This window comes from Jatropha curcas, chromosome 5 (genome assembly GCF_041381405.1).
Source record: "Jatropha curcas cultivar XTBG-Jc1 chromosome 5, XTBG_Jcur_1.0, whole genome shotgun sequence".
NCBI lineage: Eukaryota > Viridiplantae > Streptophyta > Magnoliopsida > Malpighiales > Euphorbiaceae > Jatropha > Jatropha curcas.
The window spans coordinates 30,110,858-30,134,331 of NC_143155.1; the positions used below are offsets into that span (position 1 = coordinate 30,110,858).

At 36.5% G+C, this 23,474-nt stretch overlaps 4 protein-coding genes across 4 annotated transcripts; 3 read left to right on the forward strand and 1 right to left on the reverse strand.

Annotated features, from left to right (window-relative positions):
• The first annotated feature begins 314 nt into the window (after positions 1 to 314).
• On the forward strand, positions 315 to 2,708 carry AHG11 (Pentatricopeptide repeat (PPR-like) superfamily protein). Its single transcript, XM_012228267.4, has one exon. It carries the CDS (start codon positions 606 to 608, stop codon positions 2,427 to 2,429), a length of 1,824 nt encoding a protein of 607 aa, XP_012083657.1. The 5' UTR covers positions 315 to 605; the 3' UTR covers positions 2,430 to 2,708.
• Positions 2,709 to 3,178: 470 nt separating this feature from the next.
• LOC105643191 (alpha/beta-Hydrolases superfamily protein) lies at positions 3,179 to 9,038 on the forward strand. The gene is made up of 12 exons (XM_012228268.4): positions 3,179 to 3,514; positions 4,268 to 4,352; positions 5,072 to 5,123; positions 5,212 to 5,232; positions 5,329 to 5,382; positions 5,867 to 5,917; positions 6,832 to 6,894; positions 7,030 to 7,095; positions 7,334 to 7,372; positions 7,584 to 7,700; positions 7,802 to 7,894; positions 8,561 to 9,038. The coding sequence occupies exons 1-12, from the start codon at positions 3,415 to 3,417 to the stop codon at positions 8,822 to 8,824; spliced, it is 1,005 nt and encodes a 334-aa protein (XP_012083658.1). The 5' UTR covers positions 3,179 to 3,414; the 3' UTR covers positions 8,825 to 9,038.
• A 390-nt stretch (positions 9,039 to 9,428) lies between these two features.
• Positions 9,429 to 18,028, reverse strand: LOC105643192 (protein ARABIDILLO 1). The gene is made up of 13 exons (XM_012228270.4): positions 17,481 to 18,028; positions 15,966 to 17,373; positions 15,607 to 15,765; positions 15,444 to 15,524; positions 15,183 to 15,314; positions 14,457 to 14,584; positions 13,789 to 13,876; positions 13,403 to 13,497; positions 12,420 to 12,483; positions 11,911 to 12,086; positions 10,804 to 11,025; positions 10,129 to 10,213; positions 9,429 to 9,984 (listed from the first exon to the last, which is right to left on the reverse strand). The coding sequence occupies exons 2-13, from the start codon at positions 17,319 to 17,321 to the stop codon at positions 9,808 to 9,810; spliced, it is 2,763 nt and encodes a 920-aa protein (XP_012083660.1). The 5' UTR covers positions 17,322 to 17,373; positions 17,481 to 18,028; the 3' UTR covers positions 9,429 to 9,807.
• A 1,487-nt stretch (positions 18,029 to 19,515) lies between these two features.
• Positions 19,516 to 23,448, forward strand: CAT9 (cationic amino acid transporter 9). Its single transcript, XM_012228271.4, has 8 exons — positions 19,516 to 19,833; positions 20,233 to 20,645; positions 21,138 to 21,314; positions 21,446 to 21,670; positions 21,757 to 21,933; positions 22,228 to 22,464; positions 22,958 to 23,047; positions 23,140 to 23,448. The coding sequence occupies exons 1-8, from the start codon at positions 19,581 to 19,583 to the stop codon at positions 23,281 to 23,283; spliced, it is 1,716 nt and encodes a 571-aa protein (XP_012083661.1). The 5' UTR covers positions 19,516 to 19,580; the 3' UTR covers positions 23,284 to 23,448.
• Positions 23,449 to 23,474: the final 26 nt, after the last annotated feature.

The following is a 23,474-nucleotide window of genomic DNA, read 5'->3' on the forward strand; positions in this document are numbered from 1 at the left end:
TGAATAAATCTACTTGTCGTTTGCATTGGCCTGAATAGCGAAAGAGATGGTATTACACTTTTGATTTGGACCAATGTCTCTGTACTGAACGTCCGGTCGTTCTGTTTGTCCTCCGAAACCTGAGTGGCTGACAACCATACGCAACAAAATACAAATCCTTAAAGTGGCTTGTCGTCCACAACCGACACTGTACAATACGACTAGACACTTTGTTCAACAATAAGCCGTTCGCAAAAAAAAAAAAAAAAAAAAACAACGGCACGTGTAAACAGATAATTCGATATCTTTATCCGACAGACATTTGTTGACGAAGAGCCGTTGGCGTAGCAAAACCTCGGCGTATCCTCCTATATTCCGAGTCTCCTCATTGTCTATAGATGCTAGCAGTCGTTGGCACCGGCCACCGGGGATCCAGCGGTTTGCGGTAATAGCTTGAGAATTCGGAAAAAAATGTTGTGGCTCCTGGCTAGTATATTAAGCTAACTTATTTTTCGGTAATTATGTAACAAAAGAACCGCCAATCAGAAGCAATGTAACATCGTATGATCTCTGGACTATTATGCAGCAATCAAGACGAGAAGGGATTGATTTTAAGTCACTAGCCAATGACAGAGGATGGCCAGCCGTATCTTCTCTGGAGGCCAATTGAAAGAAAATGCCTTTCTATTCTTCAGCGAACAAAAACGGGGGAAACCCTCCTACAAATCCATGCTTTCATGCTTCGAAACGCCGTTGAAACCAACATCCACGTTCTTACCAAATTCATCACCACCTCTGCTTATCTTGCTCGTATAGCTTTCGCTTTTGAACCACTCGCTATTGTCCGCCATGCTCGCCAGATGTTTGATAATAGGCCCCACAAAGACGATACGTTCCTTTGCAATTCCATGATCAAAGCTCATGCCGACATGCGCCAATTTTCTGATTCTTTAACTCTTTACAAGGATCTTAGGAGGGACACGGGTTTCCGTCCTGATAATTTCACATTTACTGCATTGGCGAAGTCTTGTGGCTTGAGTATGGCTATTTGGGAAGGTTTGGAGATGCATAACCATGTTGTGAAGATTGGTTTTCGTGAAGATTTGTATGTTTCAACGGCATTTGTTGACATGTATGCAAAGTTTGGGGAGTTAAACATGGCAAGAAAACTGTTTGATGAGATGACTGAGAGAAGTCTAGTATCATGGACAGCTCTTATTTGTGGGTATGTCAGGTCGGGAGATATGGTCAGTGCAAGGGCACTATTTGATCAGATGCATGTGAAAGATTCTGCAGCTTACAATGCAATGCTTGATGGTTATGTTAAAGTAGGAGATATGGACTCTGCTCAAAGTTTGTTTGATGAGATGCCGGATAGGAATGTAATCTCTTGGACTAGTATGATTTATGGTTATTGCAATTGTGGTGATGTTTTATCTGCTAGGTCTCTTTTTGATAGCATGCCGAAGAAGAACCTGTTTTCTTGGAATGCAATGATTGGCGGTTATTCCCAAAATAGACAACCTCATGAAGCATTGAGATTGTTTAATGTAATGCAGTCTAGCACTTCTTTTGAACCAGATAAAGTAACAACTGTAAGTGTCCTTCCAGCTATAGCTGATTTGGGTGCTTTGGAATTGGGGGGTTGGGTTCATCAGTTTGCTTGCAGGAAGAAAATTGATAGAGAAAGTAATGTCAGTACAGCACTGGTTGATATGTATGCAAAATGTGGTGAAATTTTGAAAGCAAGAAGCGTGTTTGACAGCATGCCTAAGAAGGAACAAACTTCTTGGAATGCTTTAATAAATGGATTTGCAGTTAATGGGTGTGCTGAGGAAGCACTGAAAGCATTTCTGGAGATGCAAAGTGCAGGAGTTAAACCAAATGATATAACCATGATCGGCGTTTTGTCTGCTTGTAACCATGGTGGTTTAATAGAAGAAGGAAAGAGGTGGTTTAAAGCTATGTGTGATTTTGGGCTGACCCCAAAAATTGAGCACTATGGATGTCTGATTGATTTACTAGGAAGAGCAGGGCACTTGGAGGAAGCAGACGAATTGATAAAGAGTATGCCTTATGAAGCTAACGGAATCATCCTCAGTTCTTTTCTGTCTGCTTGTGCCTATTGTAAGGATGTTAAAAGGGCTCAGAAAGTGCTAAATGAGGCTCATAATATAGAGCCATGGAATGATGGAAACTATGTCATATTGAGGAACTTGTATGCGGTAGAGAAAAGATGGAGAGACGTAGAGGAAATGAAGCAATTGATGAGGAGAAATGGAGCAAAGAAAGAGGCAGGTAGTAGTGCTATAGAGATTGAAAGTAGAGTTTCAGAGTTCATAGCTGGGAGTAGAGAACACCCACAGTGGGATTCAATTCAATCAGTCTTGGGGCAGTTGTTGATTCATATGAGAGATAAAGGGTTTCGTCACAAACTTGGTATTCAATAAGTTGCTAGTGAAGCGTTCTGTAAACTGTTAAAAGCTGCGCTAAAGCAAGTAATTACAAAATGAAGCTACAGACGTTGGTCAACCTCTTTGACGTATCATGGATTAGAAGCACTCTCGTACCCTTGAGACCAGGTTTTTTGGAGCCTTTTGGGTCCTTCCATTTTCATAAGAAATTTGTCATCGACTGCATCTTTGGGCAAAGTTGAAGATTTTGATTAAATAATATGTGTAGTTTGTAGAACAGAAGCCATTTGAAAAAATTACAAAATATCTTTGACATTTGACGCGGCTGAGCATTTGGTTGACGGAATAAATATGGTTCTGATCGGAATAAGTAAAGAAACAAAAAAAGGTTTGAATAGAAATTTTATAATAAAAATCGATATATCAAAATTTTCCGGACTAAAAATATAATAAAATTGAATTTTCACAGGATAAATTGACGGCACTCAGTACCACTGCTTTGTCATTTTGGTATTGGTTCAGGGTGCCACAGAAATGGAAGGTAGTTTTGACTTTTGATGCCAGGGAAATGATATTACAAAGATAAAACGAAATTTTGGTTTTAATTCAAATGGATTTTTATTTTTTCTACAGGACTAGAAGAATTTTTCTTCTTTTTTTTGTTAATTTTAATTTTGTAAAAGGGAAAATACTACTGAAAATAACTAACTTTTAGTTAATTTGAATGATGAACATATTATAATAATAATAAGAAGAAGGAGAAGAGAAAGAATTCATAGAAGGGTCCCTAATAAATAATAATAATAGACCTCACCCGAATATGAATGGTAGTTGCAGGATTGTCTGTATTTAGACAAACCAAACCCATCCATCTGGCTTCCTTGTTGACTGTCTCTCTATCTCTACGTACGAGTTTCTTCTCGTGTTTTCGCGCGCCCACGAGCATCATTGCCCTGAGCTGCGGTTTCTGTTATCTCCTGCAAAATCTTAATATTCTAGAAGCCTTAAACAAGAAATACCAATGGGTTCTCTTTTAACCTCCTTTACGATCGCAATAGTACTGTTCTTCACTTTCAATCTCATCCAAGTCACACTCTCTGTTCCCTTCATAGTCTTGCACGGTAATTGTCTATGCCCTTTTTCTGATTCTGTCTGGTACCCAAGTTATGCGTTTCTTCATTTTTTTTCTTTTAGCTTGTGTTTGAGTTAGTGGATTGCTAGCTCGGTAGTGGATGATACAAAAAAGTCTGCAAATCACGTGATCGTCATTAAAAATTTTCGCTTTTATTTGTTTTCAGTTCCACACAGAATAGTTTCTAGGATTTCTCTTTTGAGTGGGATATATATTTCAGATATATCATTTTGCCGTTTCCTTAATTGGACACTTCACATAGTATTCTATGGCAAAAGATAGAAAATGAGATGGGGATCGTAGGTTTTTTCCACGTTGGTTATCGCGAAACAGGAAATCTACACTGTATCAAATCTTGAAGCTTCCACTTATGATTGACTTAGTCCCCTGTAAATATTTGGCCTTTCTTTCTATCTGTTATGATCAGAAGACGCAATAAAAGTTAGGTTTGTTCGGTTGCCCATAAATTTGGTTTAACTTTATATAAGATATAAGCAACGCTAAACAGAACTCTTCAACAGAGATGGTAAGGAACATACCCTGCAGAATTTTTTTTTTTTTTTTTAGTATATGTTGGCTTACTTCTCAAAATCTCCAATCACAATTGCCTTCAACCAGTTCTTTGGCTACTCTATGAACAATAGCATAAATGATGGCAATTCCATAAGTGGAACTGAAGACAGTGGTATGTGAATCAAACTTTATCATACTACACTAACTTTTTGTATGCATTTGGTGTCAGGCATTGGAGATAAATGCAGTAATCACGGGATCACACAATTTACTGAGCTTTTAAGCGACTGGTCTGGTGCTCCAGGATATTGCCTGTATGCTATAGTTTGTGTATTTCAGTGTTAACCACAATTCACAACTATGAGTGTAATGTATCTATTTGTTGCCTTACCCGAAGTCTAAGATGCATAAACTAGCCACCCATTACACTTATAACCTGTTTCTGGGCCTTGAGGACTCAGTTCGTGGATCTCTATAATTAGGCAGAGTGATGTAGGTCTAAGGTGGCTTTTGTTTGTTTTGGAAATACGTCCACAAGCATTCTAGCTTGTACTTTCACTCATCTTGGAATTTGAATTTCAGCCACTATTCTACTTTTTATGGTTTAGGGTTTAGGATTTTCAATCTAGAGGCAGAATTACTTTTTGTCACCCGTCTTTAGAAAAAAACATTATATCGACATTATAATCAGCGAGCTAAACTACATTGCCAAACACAAACGTGCTTTTCAGCACTTTGAAGCCATTTAGGATGAGAAATTTAGTTTAGTTTGTATCTACTTACCAATCTTTCAGTTAATCTTTTTACAATTATATGCTATGTCAGGAACATCAACTATGAATTCAAATATATTTTTTTAATGCATCCTATAATGATAATGGCAGTCTTCTGTTTGTGCTCATTATGTGTGTATGCCTCTATCTGTACACCTGGAATAATATTTTGCTGATCAAGCTTGGATCCAGGGAAAATTTCAAAGTGCACTTCTTGCCTACATCCTGAACATAGTTATTTATTCCTATTTCTTCTGCAGTGAAATTGGAGATGGATCCTGGGATTCTTGGATTATGCCCCTTATTGAACAGGTGACACTTTAAGAATATTTCAAGTGCATGTCATTGTTAGGTCTGTATCTCACAATTTAATGGTTTTCTGTTAACATTGTGATTGCAGACAACAGTTGCTTGTGAAAAGGTGCTAAAAGCTATTGGGAAACTTGTTCAAATGTTGCTGTTTTGCCACTTGAAATTTTAATATGTTTCCAAGCAAGATTCTTGTTTACATTTGCAGGTGAAGAATATGAGTGAACTTGCTGATGGTTACAACATAGTTGGGCTTTCTCAGGTGATTGAAAAATTAATAAATTGATATGCTTCATCTGCCATAATCTTTTTGTGATCATTTGCCATCTGGATAGGTATGTCATCTGCAGTTAGAGCATACTTGGAGGATGATCTAGAATTTTCTTTCTTCTTTATATATATATATATGATTTGGGTATAGATGTTAATCTGTTTATTGCATAATTAATTCACCAATTTGAAATTGACTGCATTTTTTAGTACACTTACATTTGATTGAGATCCATGATCCCTTGTACATAATTTTTTATGTGTGTTCTTGATTCAAAGAGAGTTGCATGTGTCATGGGATATACAGGGTAGGAGATAATATCCTCCAGGTTAATTTTGGAATTATTTTGCTCCTGCTTGTGTTTGTATGGTTTTTCACAGTCATTTCATTTTTCTAGCCTCTACCGTTCAAATCTTGGATCTGTTTTACAGTTTGCATAAAAATCAAGCACTCATAATAATAATTCTATTTACAGGGTAACTTGATTGGTCGAGGAATTATTGAATTGTGTGAAGGAGGACCAGCTGTAAGTACTGTGTAAAAACTGTATTCATGTTTTATCTCCTCTTTCAAGTATTCATAAAGGTGTTTTTATCTTATTAGTTATTATAAAAAGGAAACAAGAACTTCATAAGCTCCTAAGAAAGCTACTAAACTAAGTTAATTTATGTAATCCATTTCCAAACCAGAATGCTTGCTGCAATAATTTGCAGTTTTGGTTAATGTAATGTAAGAAAATTGTCAATTAACCTTTTATCAGATCTAAGAAATAAAAAAACTATCAGACTCAACTCTGACTCCTACAAGATTATTCTGATGGATCAATAAGTTTACTGTTGAAGTACCTAAGTCAGTGCATTACCCACCCCTTTGCCTTGTGGCTGTTAAATGGATAAAATATTAATTAGAACTTAGAAGAGGACCACAAATAGCCATTGAAAATACAGATATACAATCATGGTGTTGGTAGATGGTTATATCCATCTACGGTTTTTGGCTGCAGATGTAGGTAATGATTAATATTCATTTCTATAATGGTGAGGTTCAAGAATAATGTCCTAGAGAGTGCAAGCTTCATTTGATTATCATCATCTGCTGCCTCCACTTTGCCAAGATGTCTTTTTTTAACAACTCAATTCAATTTTCAACGAAAGATTGAAAATTTTGAAAATCAACTCTAAAAGCCTCAAGCAAACGGTTTTCTCGTGCATGTGAATTTGGAAATTTAAACATCAGTATCAATTTGGAAACTGGAACTCCAAAAACCATCCTCATGCCAGGTTTTTGGCTCATCAAATTAGATTCTCTGCACCAACCCCATATATAACTTACCATTCTGTCTTATGTACTCTCATACCTTCTTGTTGTTTGTGATGCCGCCTTTATTCCCTTCATTGTAGTTAGTTCCTTTTCATGATCCTTCTTGTGCATGTGTAACAGGTTAAGAACTTTATTTCACTGGGAGGTCCCCATGCTGGTATTGCTTCAGTTCCACTCTGTGGAGTAAGTGCTATTATATTTTTTCTAATTGCTTCAACTAATTTTGTTTTATTTTAAATGAACTCTAGTAGATAAACAAGACCAAAGCAGATTTTGGAAGTATTTCTGTTGTCAGACTTCTTGTCCTTTTTTTTTCAGTCTGGCCTCATTTGCATTCTTGTGGATGCTTTACTCCGGTTAGAGATCTACAGCATCTATGTCCAGGTATAATTATAAACTATTTACACGTCTTGATTTATTAATGGGAAGTAGAAGGCGTAGAACATGATTTAGATGATTTCAGTAACTACTGGCATGGTAAATCATTTTCTTTGAGGTTATTTGTGATTTGCCTTCATTCTTACCCAGGACAGATGATTTTTAATTGTTCCTTTAAGCCTTAATTATTATCTCATCTTTCATCCATTGCATGTTGAGTCACTTATCAGTGGTGAAATTGCAGGAACACTTGGCTCCTAGTGGATATATCAAAATCCCAACCGTGAGTCTATAGCTTACTTGTGCTGAACTACTGGTGGTTCTCTTCTTAATTGCTTGACTTCAACCGATCCCACTATTATTTCATTTATTTAATCCATTTTCTGGATCAAGATGCCAAAATTCTTTTGCATTTCTCTTCATTTGTATCAACTAATTTCACTTGAATTTATGTTCAACCATATTTGAAAAATAAGAAGTATTTCTTTCTCTAGGACATTGAACATTATGTAAAAGGGTGCAAGTTTCTCCCCGAACTTAACAATGAGATCATCAAAAACTCTACTTACAAGGAACGATTTGCTAGCTTAGAGAATTTGGTTTTAATCATGGTCAGTTGATTTCTATTTTGTTCCTCTAGCAATTTTTAACACATTACGCAAATTATCCAATCTTCAATTATTCTGACAAAAAGCTTGGTGATGCTTATCAGTTTGAGCATGATACAGTTTTGGTACCAAAGGAAACCTCATGGTTTGGGTATTATCCAGATGGATGCTTTACTTCTGTCCTGCCTCCACAAGAGGTAATTATGTTTTGTTCCTTGTAATCTGGCATGGTAGGCTGGTGAAATTAAACTCTCTGCTAAATATTTATTAAATCAATATCCTGGTGAAACATTCTTTAGACACTTCAGAATGTCAGAAATGTGATCATCTCATACTTACTTTCCTGGCGCAAATAATTAATAGAAGGAAATTTATGAATTTGGAATTGACAAAAGGATACGAATTAAGTGCTGGAGGCTTACACATAGGCATGTATTTTTCTCTCTCTCTTTTTTCCCTTTTCAGTTCTTGAAATAGTATATGGACACAATTTATAGTATCATTGACCTAGAAAAACAGTTGGTTCTGACCAAAACCAATGTGATATTCTTTGAGTACCCACGAGAGTTATTTGATCATTAGTGCATCCCTAAGGAGATGAATTACTGTGGAGGACAAATATTTATCTTCCTCCTTTCATGTGTAAGGTAGTCTGAAGATAAGGTTTCCTTTGTCACTGCTCAATTTTCGGGCTAGTTTTTCATGAGAAATACCAAACCTGGAAGCAAATTTCTCTTGGTGCTTCATGGATTTGACTCATTTCCAAGGGGATATCCACTTTATTGAAAGCAGTTATAGCTAGTTTTCCACTTTATTTTATTTGACAGCTTTTAATTCTTTCCTGCATCTTGTATTTCTTGCAGACTAAGCTCTACACTGAAGACTGGATTGGTTTGAAAACACTGGATGAAGCTGGAAAAGTTAAATTCATTAATGTCTCTGGGAATCACCTTCAAATCTCTCGAAGTGATATGAAAAATTACATAGTGCCTTATTTGGAGGACCAAGCATCATACCAGCTGACAATAACAGAACCTTTATCTTATAGATGGGTCTCATCAATCGGGAAATTCTTCATCGAACTATTTGGGCTTACAGAGTATCAATCTGTACCGCATATTCTGTGAGAATTGACATCTTCATTAGTCAATTGGGAAACTGGAAACTGGAAACTATGCATTCATTCTTTGTTCCTGTATTTTGATATTTCATTTGATGGTTTTGTAATGCATACCTGAGCCATGGCCTATGGCAGGTCATTAGCAAGATCCGGAAAATGTACTATGTACCTCTATATGTGTACGATAAGGAATTCCAGTTGAAAGAGTTGCTTTCTCATCCTTTTTTGGGGCAATAGATTGGTCAACTTTATATTCATGATTTACAAAAGATGAAACTAGGGTGATTTGAACATGTTAGAGAAGGAAAATGTAATAATTTAAGCAACTGCAATTTTTTCACAGCTTACTGATGTCCATAGGAACTTGCATCAACTTGAATGCTCCTGGTTGAAATATGAATCTTAAACTTCAATGAAGTTGAATGACGTTTCGCAAAAAAGAGTTGAATGACAATATCCATAGGAACTTGCATCGACAATGTCAGCAAATGCATAATGCATGGCAAAAACAAGGACTTGCATCACTTTCACCCAAAAAAGAAAGGGAAAGAAAAAAAAAGAGACCACTGTTGGATTCCTGATCCTCAAATACATCAAGTGATGAGCCTCGGTAAGTCTCAAACAGCTTCTCAATTGCATTATAATGAAGAAGTCATAAAGAATACAGATAGAATAGAAGAAAGGAACAAATGATTATTTACTTGTTTCTAGATCAATCCCCCCATGAAAAGCACTTCTATATGTAAGGAATTGCTACAAAAAGGGGTAAAAAAAAAACACTCTTGAGAACCAAATAACAACCTCTAAGTACCTAAACAGGGGGAAGAAGGGAAAGAAGTTGCATTGAGCAGTGTTTCTTGAGCACATTGCTTGGCTCGTCTATGTCGTTCACAAAGCAGTGCTGATTCCTTCCCTTTGAAGGGAAGCTGTGAGATTTTATAGGTGAAAAGGCCTCCATCAATGAGATTAGGCTAGGGTTGGCAGCTGCCTTCATATTGAAGATTCTATCTGGTGTTGCTCCAGGTTACGCAATACAATTCTTGCAAAAATTTTGGCTTCAAGCGGTGCAGTCGTTGCAGCTGCTGCTGCACGCACAATTCGTGCAGATCCAGCAGTCTGCATGAGACTTGCATGGTGCATAGCATGCCGGCCGCCAGGAAGGGTAAACTGCAGGAAGGCACCCAGTCAATTTTTAGCAAGAGCATTCATCCAATCTCTTACAGAAGACACACAACAACAAAAATGAACTGGGTGGAAATTTTTAGAGAGATAACAAGGGATGTGGGTTGGCTCTGAGCTTGCAATTATTACCTGGAGAAGAGCAAATGCAGCACAGGCCCTGAGTATAGAAGAAGGATTTCGTAGCATGGTAACAAATCTTCCAATCTCTGCTCCACTGAGACCCCAAAAAAGTAGTGAATGAGAAAAGGACACCCAGTCAGGAAAACACACACACATAAGGTACATATGATGTTACAAATAAATAAATAATAACAATTAACCTATGAAAATGAATTTAATCATGAGAAGATAGAATGAGGATTAACTATGGAGAAGATTGGATGGCCAAGAGTAGCACACCCAGAGAAGACTAGCGCCAAGAGTCATCATAGGTAGGTTTCACATAAAGACAAAAAATTGACAAATTGGGTGGATATGTAAAAGATACTCTTTCTTTTCCATCAGTCATACAAATCTTAGTCACTGAGAAGAAAAGATCTCTAGAAAATTGGATGTATTCAAAGAAGAGGGAATTTGCAACAAACAAAACCAGTGCTTCAAATCCACAAACATTCAACGACAATCATCAGTTGATCACATTAACAAGCCTAATACATCTCATATGTCCAACTCTAAATTTCTGCTGCTCCATGTAGTAGAAGAGGGTCAAAAGTATCTTGCCACAGTAAATTGGGGTCCATTTCAGTGTGTGCTTATGTGCAAGTCTTTCAGGGTAAAACGGTTGAGAGACAGAGGAAGAGAAACCTGCATCTGAGGTGTCCTGCTTCTTGAATACGAGCCCTGTCAGTCACCTGTGACAATGCTGCAGGAGCTGAAGAGGCGGCAGCAACAGCAAATGTTTGTTGGTCAGAGAAGGTAAGAACAAAAGCTTCAATATGCTTCAAAGCCATCCTTCTAGCCCCATCTAAGCTCACACTCTTTGAAGTGCTTTCTGTTGAAGTTCCTATTAATGCAAATTCATCCATTCTGCATAAAGAGAAAAACAAAGGATTATTTTAACCAAATTTTGCTTTATTTTGGAAGTTTAAGGTTGAAATAATAGAGTAATATCAAGTGTGGAATGTTAGAAAACAGACAAAAAAAACTATAATTGGAGATAATAGAGAGTAATATCAAGCAACAGTTAGCATTTTCTGCAACTTGTTGGGAAGTACTCCATGAGATCCAACACCAAAAAATATCAGATTTGGAGATCAAGCATAAATTGTCTAAAGGCTTAAAATTTGGGGTAATCAGGGCCCATTAGCATGACCTGAAATTATCATATATCAATACAGCATACATATATATATAAATAGAAAACAATTCAATGGTTTAACATAAAAAAAGAGAAAATATGATATAATAGTTTTGTTTTCCATTTTCCTTTAGAGTTAGTGGTGTTTTTTTTTTTCTGGTTTGTTTTGGGGACAGGAAGAGAAGAATCATCTTTCCCTGTCATTATAACTCCTTATAACCAGGACTCTCACTGTTTCGAATAAAAGTGGTCTTATAAACTCATATATCAGGAAGTGCAACACATTCTTACATACATTTTAAGTTAGTTTCAAACTTACCGGCAACTTTACTTGATATTTTAACAGTTATTTTATTGGCAAATAATGTTGCACAAATTCTACTGTAAGCATTAAGCAAGGTGTAAATTTGACACTTTCTGTTCAAGGGATGACATCTTCAGAAACATGGCTATTGTTAGATTATGTATTGGTTGGCCACAATGAATTTGCTTCAAAAGGGATGGTTGACACAACTCTATATCAAGTACAAGTATAAGCTGTTCACGAATGTATGAAGTAACCTACACCAGCAGAACCTCATCGAATTTCAAAAGCCCCCACTTGTATTAAGTACCTTCCATCAAACATGTACGCCAACGCCAAAGCAGCCATGAAGCGCGCCATCTTTGATACTGACGAAGAACATAGATGTACAAGTGCAGGAACTCCACCTTCCTCCACTATTCGGAGAGCATTTCCTGGATTGAAAGCAAGATTCCAAAGAGCCCCTGCAGCAGTCTCATGGACATCCTAAAAGTGAAAAACATACAGAAAAGCTCAAGTCATGTTCTACAAACACAAGAAGCACAAGGAGAATAGGGAAGTTTTGTGAAGTTATCCGCTTATTTAAGAAGGATAAGTATAAACACCTATAAAAATGCACATTCAAATTATAATAGAAAAGGAAATAAATTTTAAAAAACCAGAATAAAAAGGATAGCTGCTTATCAGGTTATGACATAAAAAATTTTAAAAAATATATAACTAAAATTCCTCATGATGCACTCATAAGTATATCTAGGGAAAGCTTTAGATGAACAGAAATTTCAGTCTCATTGACCACTGAAAAATCAAAATACTGACCTCAGCCTCAGATCGTGCCAGAGCAATCAAAGGCGCAACACCTCCTTCTCGTCCAATGGCAATGCTAAAAAGACACACACATATGTATCACATTAGAACATATGCCCAAGAATTATGCATAAAACACCATCTTCCTCCTTAAGTACTTGCCTACACAAGTACAATGCCAAGGACAACAGGAACATATAAATTACAGGCATTGAAGGTGAACTAAAATTATTTCAGCAGTTAAAATACCAAAAGGACAAATAATTTGATTCAGCTATACAAGTACAGATGTGTCAAGAAATGTAATCCTTATCTAGTTCTATAATAATCAGCCACTAACTAACATCAAGAAAATTAACTAAATGAAGTACATTTTCCTGAAAACCCAGGCATTTACCATTATACCCACTGATCAGCTATCCATAATGGAAAGGAGCATTTACCGATTTATATAACAGATTGTATGGTGGCCATAAATCGGGAGAATTTGCAGGCTTATTTTTTACTACTATTACTTCAATTACTACATGATTTTATTTATTATTACTTCATGACTATGGGCGAATGACAGGAATTGTACCCGTGCATGGTGGAGTCAATCCACTAACTTGATCCACAGGACTACATCTACCCCTAATATTATACTTTATTTCAAAATTAGATTAAGATTATTAAGACTAAATAAAATATTTATAAGGTAGAAGGATTTCAATTTCTAACATTAAATTTCTAGCAGTGTCATTAACAAATTCGTGTTCTTACGTCATATGCTACATGCTGTATATCTTTACGTTTCACCAGGAAGAGAACTCTTGTTAAAGAATCTAAAAACATTGCGATGAAGGAAACCTACCCTAAGAGGTAGGTGCAAAACAGAGATTGTAACAGTCTCTGGATTTCTTTGGTTGAAGGTATATCCAGACAAAACATGTAGCATATTTCCTAGCAATATAGGAGCTTTCTTACAAATAAGAAAAAAAAACTAAAGCGCATACCTATTGGCCTCTGACACTGACAATCCCCAAAGAGCTCCGGCAGCCCTCTCTTGAAGACCCGGAGAGGCATTAGAACAAGATTGTGCAAGAGCAACCTGAATAGCCCACATAAAATCAAACAACATGCACAACACTTTGAACCGTACAGTTATACAAGTTGACTCGCATCTTTCATAACATTCGTTGTATTGCATACTCATTTAGAAATATATCAAATAGTTTGAGTGGCACCCACCACTAGAAATAATATTTTAAAATGGAATAAATATTTCTCAGAAGAATTGAATTGTGCAAAGATTTAAAAGATATGACACCATGAACTCATGCCAAGGCTATTAACTCAAAGGCCAAAAAGATTTAAGATTCATCACGTAAAAACATCATACCAAGGCTTCAACACCACCAGCTGCTGCAATTGCTTCTCGATTTCTATCATCAAATGATAAGTTCCACAAAGCACCAGCAGCTTCCTGCCTGTTTAATAAACAATTTAAGTAGCACATATCAGATGAAACTGTTAAAATTTGTGGCTCATATTAAAAAAAAGATGCTGTGCATAAATTTCAGAAACAGCTTCCATGCAAAAGAAAAGAAAAAGATAACCCTCCATGTGAGATTGGTAAGAAAGACAATAAAAGAACAACAGAAAAATATGAAATAGGTTCAAGCTGACATCAACTTTTCATAGACTTGTTTAATTGGAAAAACAACTGAAACAAAATTATGCCATCAATAATATGGATAAAAGATTCCAGTCCTTTGCTTTATTGTTGCTTTGTATTAAGTAAGGGAGACTGATCCCACCTTGCAGTACCCATAGAAACACATCTACAAAGACACACTCAAAAGAAGCCAGAAAAAGAGAGGAGGTAAAAAATAAATAGAGCTAAGGATAAATGGATGAAACGCTTAGGATGGTTATGCAAATAAAAGCATCAAACTGGCTGGAAGAATGGCTAATCATAATCAGAAATATGATAAGTAGACAAGATTAGTTGCTGAAAACCTAAAAGCAGCTTAGATAAGTAATATAAATTACGAGCAAGTAAATTACCTGACACCTTCATGTGGTGAACGTGTAAGTTGAACGAGTGCTTCGAGAGCACCAGCCTCTTGTCCAACAGCAGAATTGTTAGTGTTGCTGTCTCCATGAGCAGCCAAGTTAGCTAGGGCACGAGCAGCCTGGAAAACCCAAGTTGACTAATTAACATGCAGGACATCAATCAAACATCCACCACTCAGAAGTTAGAACACACTCATTCACAGAGCACAGAATGTTTAGACATCAAACTACAGAAAAGTTATTTACTTCATCTAACATAATAATAAAATGGCCAAGTACAAAAAGAAACACATTACACATAATGTTAACATACCCCAGCAAAGAAAAAAATTCAGATAAATAGGAAAGCCCACAAATTTCCAGAACTTAGAATTCTGAAATCCCCTCAATGAAGTTGAATAATATGGAAGCACGTCTGCGCATCATAACCCAAGCACATACTTACTAGTCTCCACAGCCTGAACCTTTAGCAACATCTGCTTTCTAGAGAAACTTTGAAAAATCTATCCAATTATGCAATTTCAATCTGGTTTACTCTCAATTTCGGCTTTTCATTATTTCATTTTGCTATACAGTTTTCAAAAAAGTAGCAACTCAGCAAAGACGTATCACAATCCCAACAGCTGAGGTAATAGTTAATGGATAGATGTTTCATTTAGAGATCTCACCATGCATCATTTTCTTCTTCAACCATCAAAAAAATGAAAAATAACTCACCTGCTCTTGCACTCCCTCAAACTTGCAGTTACGAGCAAGCATCACTAAAGCATGCACGCCACCTGCCAATGCAACCTCCATGCTACACTTGTCATCAGCTGCCAAATTTGCCAAAGCACCAGCTGCACGTTCCTGAAAACACACAAATCAAACCAACCCAAGAATTAAATATCATATAATGGCTGCTTGAATTGTAGGAAAGAAAAAAAGTTAACTGCTCAAATAAAAAAAAAAATTTGAACAGGTTTTTAAAGACCAAACCAGAACTCCATCACCACCAGAGGACCATTTGAATATGAGATCAACCAAAGCTTTTACTCCACCAGCCTCGGCGATGGCACCCTAACAATAATTTCAAACAAATACAATTAGGAGTAATAAAATATAGCCTGGAATAATAGCACAATAAAATGAGGTGCCTAACCTTGTGCTCTTCTCCTACTGAAAGATTCCAAAGTCCTCCGGCAGCTTCTTCAGCCACCAGCCTGTTCATGGATTTCGCTAACCCAGCAAGAATATTGATTCCTCCTTCTTCTGCAACAGCTTTTGCAACATTTGCATTCACAGACAAATTTGCAATAGCCTACACAAGGTCATAAGTATGCAAGATATTAGAAAGATAATCTGGTAGTATAGAAGATACATGCACAATAATGAAACATGTGATCAAAATCTGATAAAGCCACTTAATAAATTGGATTTTCAAAAAACATTATTAAAAAATGGTTGGACCAGATAATAATTGGCTATGATTAGTGCCACCATATCTACAAACGAGATTACCTTGGCAGCCTCCGACTGAAGACCTTCCCTCCAGGATTTGGCAAGGTCCAAAAGGAGGCGTATGCCACCATCCCGCATAACTGCCTCAGCCCTTCCACAATCTATGCTAGCATTTTCATCATCAATTACCACAAAAGTTGCAAGTCCAGTAGCTGCCCTTTCTTGAACATCCTCCTGCGAGCTCTGCATCAAACCAAGTAATATTGCTGCACCTTGCTTCAGCCAGAAATCATCCAAACCTTGGGGATTGCTTTCAGCAGTACGCAAAAGTGTATGAGACAGGATCCATTCAAGCCAAGTCATAATATCATCTGAGTTCTTGTCATTGGCTTTTGAATTCCTCCAATCCAAGAACACATTTTTTCCTTTTTTTGAATTTGCATTATCGACGAATAAAGAAGCTAGTCCTTTAAAAAGGTCAGTAAAAAGGGCAATTAACAATTTGCCTCTGTATCTATTTGCACTGAAGGTGATGTCTTCTTCCAAAACTGAACAATTCAATGCACACAAAACCTTCAGGCTATGAGACGAAGATAGCAGTCTCGAAACAGCTGTGGGACCAATATCAGTTCTTGAAACATCTAATCCAACCAGTTTAGGTAGCTTATGCCAAAGATGTGAAATCACACCCCATTTCATATTTGATGTCCCAGCAACCGAAAGGAAACGAACAGATACTACATTTCCCAATGCTACCTCATCAACATTAAGACAGTCTAAGAACCCAATATCAATCAAATTCTGACAATGCTTGGCCAATGCATTGATAGCATCAGCAGAAACATCCCTGATTCCAGACAACCGAAGTTTCTTAAGTTTAGGACAGCAAAAAGCTGTTGCTTTAATAGCATCACTGGTGATCCTCTCACAGAAGTCAGGCCCAAGTTGGAGGCTTTCAAGCAACTCGTGCCGAGCCACAATCACAGAGAGAGTTGCATCTGTTATTTTCCTACAGTAGTCACCACTTATTTCACGCAAATTCCTAGCTTGAAAATGTATAATTGCATCAGCTGACTCTGCTCCTCGAAATCTAAGCTTCTGAAGATTTACACATCTAGAAGCAAGTGAAGCTGCCATGGAAGCATCACATTTATGGGCGCGGAGATCCAATGAAGTCCATAAGCACGGAGAACCACCTAGAGCTCTCCATGTCCTACATGTTGATGACAAGCTTGCACGGTCACGATAATTCAGACAGGAAAATAACTGAATTACTGTGTCATCAGGCAAGCTAGTCCAATCAACAGACTCGTTGCTATAAGAACACGAAACCTCATCTTCAATTTCAGGAAAACTGGGCAAGACCACCACCTCTTTTCCTTTCTTTGCCACTTTACGTCGCACCCTGCGACTCATATCTCAATCAAAGGCCAGATACTAATATCTTTGAACCTCAAACACCGAAATCCTATAACCATTGAAAAAACAAATAAAGACCCATTAACATATACCTTTTAAACTTGAAACCCAGATAAGCACGACAGAAAAAACAACAGGAAATCAAGGTTCTTTTACCTCAAAAACCCTAATCCTCATGCGAGCAATATAATTGCACATAAAAATCACACAGGATTGAAGATGTGTAATCCACAGCCACCCTAAAAAGCCACCCAATATAGATAGCCCAATAAACTGTTGAGTTGCAAATGCATTACAGAGAAAGCAATCAAGGCTTTCTCAAACCTGGGAGCTCGAGCTTTATGAGCTTGCGTGCAAACCCTTAAATCCTGAACCTTGTGGATTAAATCAGTTACCTTGTAAGGAACTGCAAAGAAGAAGCGTCAATGGAGCTTCAATAGGCAACAAAGCAAAAGAAAATTAAGGTAGCAGGGAATTCAGGTGGGCAATAGCAGAGAATGAGAAAGAAACCCTCAAAACATATATTTTTTACTCTCTCCTCTCTAATTTCTTGTTGGGTAACAGATGTAAGAGGGGGAGGAGAGAGATTTTCTCTCGAAATACCAAAAAAAATTACGGGAAAAAAAAAATGGGACTGAATTACTGCATTGAGGCTGTCAAGGGAATGGTGTTAAACTACAACTCGTGAGGAGTATCATCAGATGGCAATCACCCTCCATTACATTATATATGACCACTGATTATACTCTGCACCTATTAAAATCTGATCATTTTCTTTAATTCTTTTTGGATTATTTTTCTTGAATATAGGAAAATTTTGTTGAATTATTTAAAGTAAAAAATAAATTATTGAATTTTCATTACTTAATTTTGATTTCAAGGTAGTTCTCCAAAATGCAAATGCATGTGATGTAAAAATGTTGCACACATGCAACACGCAAATATAGCATGTGACCGTAAATCACAGGCAGTGGATATCCATCCACTTCCATTTTTTACTGCTAAAAATGGAAATTGTGAAGAGGAAACTAGTCTAGTAGTTAATTGGTTTTGCTTTGCAAGTTATATACAGAGCACATCTCTGTTAATATCACAAAATGGAACTTGTGGTAAAATACATTATAATTTGCATAATATTTGTCTCTGCCTCTCTCTGAGTTTACTTTATTTGCATAATTGTCGTCTTTAGCTCGCTTTATTTAGGGTTCTTGTTGACAAACCCATTTTAGTTTTGTTAGTTATGGTTCTTCAATTGATTAGGATTCTTTTCTGGCCCTTACTTGAATATTATTTTCACTTTCCTATTAAATTTAACAAGTATCAAGCTGATAGGATTTGACATTAATCATAATAATATTGGCTATATTTATTTATTTAAAGAAATTATTCCATTATAATTTATAATTTACGATATATGATTCATGAGAATATTAAAAAATCATATATAAAAATATTTATTTCTAATTAAATAGTTACATTTTGCTATGCCAATTGTTATTCATGAGATTAAAAGAAAATTTAAATACTTTTTTTTATAGAAGAGTCGAAGAGCTAACAGTATATTTTCATTGCTAATTAGCTGTTTAGGAAATCACACAATGTAACTTATTTGATCAAGCAACGTATCAATTTTTTAACTCTAATTATTTTGGAATAATTTTTCTTTTTGCCAAAATAAAGCTATTGATATGCTAATAATCAATTTAGAATTCATAATTGAATGATGTCAAATAACCATGGAGGGTAGTGATTAACTTTTTTATATTCCAACTTTAGAATACATGCCAATTACAAAAAGATTTAAGAAAAATTTGTCAATAGTAGTAAATTTTTAAATTAATGTATTTTATTAGTTATAATAATGCGACATATGTGATTTTTTATATTTGAAAAGTCTAATGAATTATAATAATATTATGAACTACATAATATAAAAACTTTTCTCACTCTCTACATATTTTAAAAGACGTGCAAGACCAATCAGATTGAACAAATGAGATATTATTTTTAAATATTTAATTTTTAAAAATTATATAACAATGTGAAATTTTAAATATAAAAAAAAAGAAATTAGATATAAATAATAATGATATTATGTTCATTAAAAACCAAGATCTTATATAGAAATATTAAAAATAGAGTTACCAAAATGGACCGTCTGATCTAACAGGAAAAGAACGATTACAAAACGTTACCAATATTATTAGACTGAGACGTTAAATTAGGTGCGGACCGGAGGATAAGCAACCGTCATCAATGGGAGGCGACAAGCTGAGTGCCACCAGCTCTCTCACCCGAGCTCCGTCTTCCTGGTTTTCTCAGTGCTGGTCTTCTGCTCGTAGGACCAAACCGTTAAATTCTCCCTACGATACTATCGTCGCTAAAAATTCCCCCGATGGGCTCGTCCGCCGTCTTGGTCTCTTCGATCTTCTCCTCCTCGGCGTTGGCGCCTCCATTGGAGCCGGTATCTTCGTTGTCACCGGAACTGTCGCTCGCGACGCAGGACCTGGTTAGTTTTTTCTATATTTTTTTCATTTTCCTTATAATGAAATCCAGGTTTTTAATGATTTCACGTTCTCGTGTCTGTCTATGTATAATCCATTTTGGTTTTACGATCGCTCTGGCTTCAAATTGACTTTCTTCAACTTCAGCCATTAATTTGAGCTTCAATTGGAACTTTCTCCTCCATCTTTTCATCGAATTGCATCAAAATTGTTCTATACACTGGATGTATAACCTTGATTTCTAATTTGGAAAGAATTGGTCTTTTCTTTGTTTTAGTTTTTTTCTTTTTTCACTCCTGTTTAGATTCACTCCAGGCGAACTTACTTTTGTTCAAAAGAAATTGTTATTTATGAATTTCAATGTCGCAGTGGCTCATTAATCTCTCTTTTGTATTACAATGCAGGAGTCACAATCAGCTTTATACTTGCTGGAGTATCGTGTATATTAAATGCACTTTGCTATGCTGAGCTAGCTTCTCGTTTTCCTGCTGTTGTTGGGGGAGCATACTTGTATGCTTATTCGGCTTTCAATGAACTCACTGCTTTCCTTGTTTTTGGTCAACTGATGCTTGATTACCACATTGGGGCAGCTAGCATTGCACGAAGTCTAGCAAGTTATGTAGTCACAATTTTAGAGTTGTTTCCCATTTTTAAAGACCACATTCCAAGCTGGATAGGACATGGTGGTCAAGAATTCTTTGGAGGAGCGCTCTCTATCAACATACTGGCACCGATTCTCCTCGCTCTTCTGACTGTAATTTTGTGCTGGGGCGTTGGAGAATCTTCGCTTTTCAACTCTTTCATGACTGTGACAAAGGTCTTAAACCTACTTGCTTCTTTGTTTCATTTTTATTATCATTATTTATTTTCTTATAGATGTAGGACACGCATGCATGGCTCCCAAGGAAGAGGCGAGTAACTCAATAACAAAAAATTTTCTTTCTCCCCAATAAGCTATACTTAAATTCAAGCATTAAGAGAATAATTTATGAAAATTTTGTGCAAATATCATGTGCTTGGAAAAGAGCATGTTTTGTATACCTCCTGGTAAAAGTATGCTTCTATGGTTAGGAAAAAAGAGGTCTTCCGATGCTGTCTTTGCTCTTTTTTTTTTTTTTTTTGGCATCTGTTATATTTATCCTTCTTTACTCTGAAGAAAAGGACTTTTTTAAGGAGAAAGAAATGGCTTAAATCTTTGATTAATTAATTAGAGTGTAAACTAGAGCATTTATTTTGAAGGTTGTGTATAAGCATTAAGTATGAAAGATCAAAAGTGATGTAATAAGTACTCTCTTTGACCCTGTCACAGGTTATCATTGTTATTGTCGTCGTCTTTGTGGGCGCTTTCGAGGTTGATGTTTCAAATTGGTCACCTTTTGCACCAAAGGGTGCTAAAGCAATATTAACTGGAGCAACTGTAGTATTCTTTGCATATGTTGGATTTGATGCGGTTGCTAATTCTGCTGAAGAGTCAAAGAGACCACAGGCATGTTTCATTCCTTTTTGGGGCTGATTATTGTAGCTTATGCATATATCTATTCACAATGTCTCAAAACAATGCTTGCATCATCTCATTCTTCAAATATATATCTATTCTGAATTTTGGTTGATTTTCAGCGGGATTTGCCACTGGGCATCATAGGAAGCCTTTTCATATGCATTGTGTTGTATATTGGGGTTTGTTTAGTGATCACTGGGATGGTACCTTACAATCTACTTGGAGAAGATGCTCCTTTGGCTGAAGCTTTTAAATCCAAGGGCTTGAAATACGTTTCTATTTTAATCAGCATAGGCGCTGTTGCTGGACTTACAACCACTCTCTTAGTCGGTCTTTATGTTCAGGTGGATCACTTCAATCTGTCATATAATTGACATGCTATTGTATAGCTTTCTGCGTATTTGAATGATGATCGGTTTCTTATGAGCAGTCTCGTTTATACCTGGGCCTTGGAAGGGATGGATTACTGCCTGCTATATTTGCTAAAGTGCACCCAATACGTCACACTCCTGTTCATTCTCAAGTTTGGGTTGGTATTGTTGCTGGAATTTTGGGTGGATTATTTAATGTCCACATGCTTTCACACATTCTCTCAGTTGGTTCGTTGGTATGTCATTCTGATCTTTTCTCCATACCAAATTTATTGGGCAAATTTGTTTCTTTTTCTTGTTTGGACTGCTGCAATATATTGTACTTTTTTTCTGAAACAACTACCTATTTACATAACATAGAGCAGCATGAATAACAGTCCTGTAAAATGTGATGGAAGTGCACATAACAAGGCATGTTGCAATGTGCTTGTGAGAATGTAGGAAGACATATACAAATGTTAATGTGCTGATAAGACAAGTGCTGGAGAGTTTTGACTGTAACCCCCTTACACCATATTAGGTTTTTCCAGACAGGTTATTCTGTTGTTTCAGCTTGCGTCGTCACCCTTCGCTGGAAGGATAAGGCAGTGAGTCAAGTTTCTGCAAGATGGACTTCAGCCTGGGTGGAAGGTGTCACTTGGCTTTTCATCGTTGCCTGCTGTGGCTTCAGTGCTGGGCTGTTTTATCGTTATGGTGCTTCATTTATTTTTCTGGGTATAGCAGTTGTCATAGCTATACTTGCTGCAGCAGCTCTTTATTTCCGCCAGGTGAGTATCATGTTGTACCATATAATGCTATTTCTTCTCATTGGCTGGGATGTTTTGTGATAATGCTATAAGATGCTTCTGATGGGAAAAATATCTGATATTGTCATGATGTAGAGGTTAAAAAATTTGCTTCAGATGAGCATGTTTTTTGCTCAACATTGTGAAATTTGAATTCATGATCCCTTACCTCTGAGAAAAAAGTTTGCAGCTTGTCTTGATTGTCTGTAGTAATGAGGATTTCGTGTTCTTTGTTGATTTTATTTATGCTTAGTGTTTATTTCTTTCCCCATTGGATTTTATTCTGCGGGGACAAGGATGGTATCAGATGTAATGGAAAAAAAGAACAAATGCAAGTTCCAAAATGTTGACAAGGATATTTATGAAGGGAGGAACGGCGCCCCTGCCATGGTTTAAAGTGTAAAATCACTTTTTGGTAAGGTTAGTATGCTAATTTGCTGAATTCTCTAATAGCTTCTGTTACTTTATTTCTCAGGCTTACACTGATCTTCCTGGGTTTTCTTGTCCTGGAGTTCCGATTGTTCCAACTATTAGCATCTTCTTCAACATTTTCCTATTTGCCCAGGTATGCTTATAAAGATCCTATTTTCACAGGCCATGTCTCCTTTATAGTATTTAAAACCCACTTTAACAGTGCTTGAATTGTTCCTTGTGCAGTTGCACCATGAAGCATGGGTGAGATTTGTTGTCCTTAGCCTTATTATGTTAGGAATTTACGCATTTTACGGGCAATATAATGCCAAACCGAGTTCGGATGAGGTTGTTGTTTATCAAAGAGCTCCTGGAGAAGCAATTCAGTAGCAGCATGTTCAGATTGTTAGATGATGATGCGGCTTTGTGCTGTTGCGGTAATTGTTGTCTTGTACTGTATCAACCATGTATAATTTGTATGGCCATTCGTGTACAGACATTAGTTTGTAGAAATCCACTTTTAGAAATGAGATGTCTGGAAACGCATTTCATACATTTTATTGTCTATATGTTGTTGATTA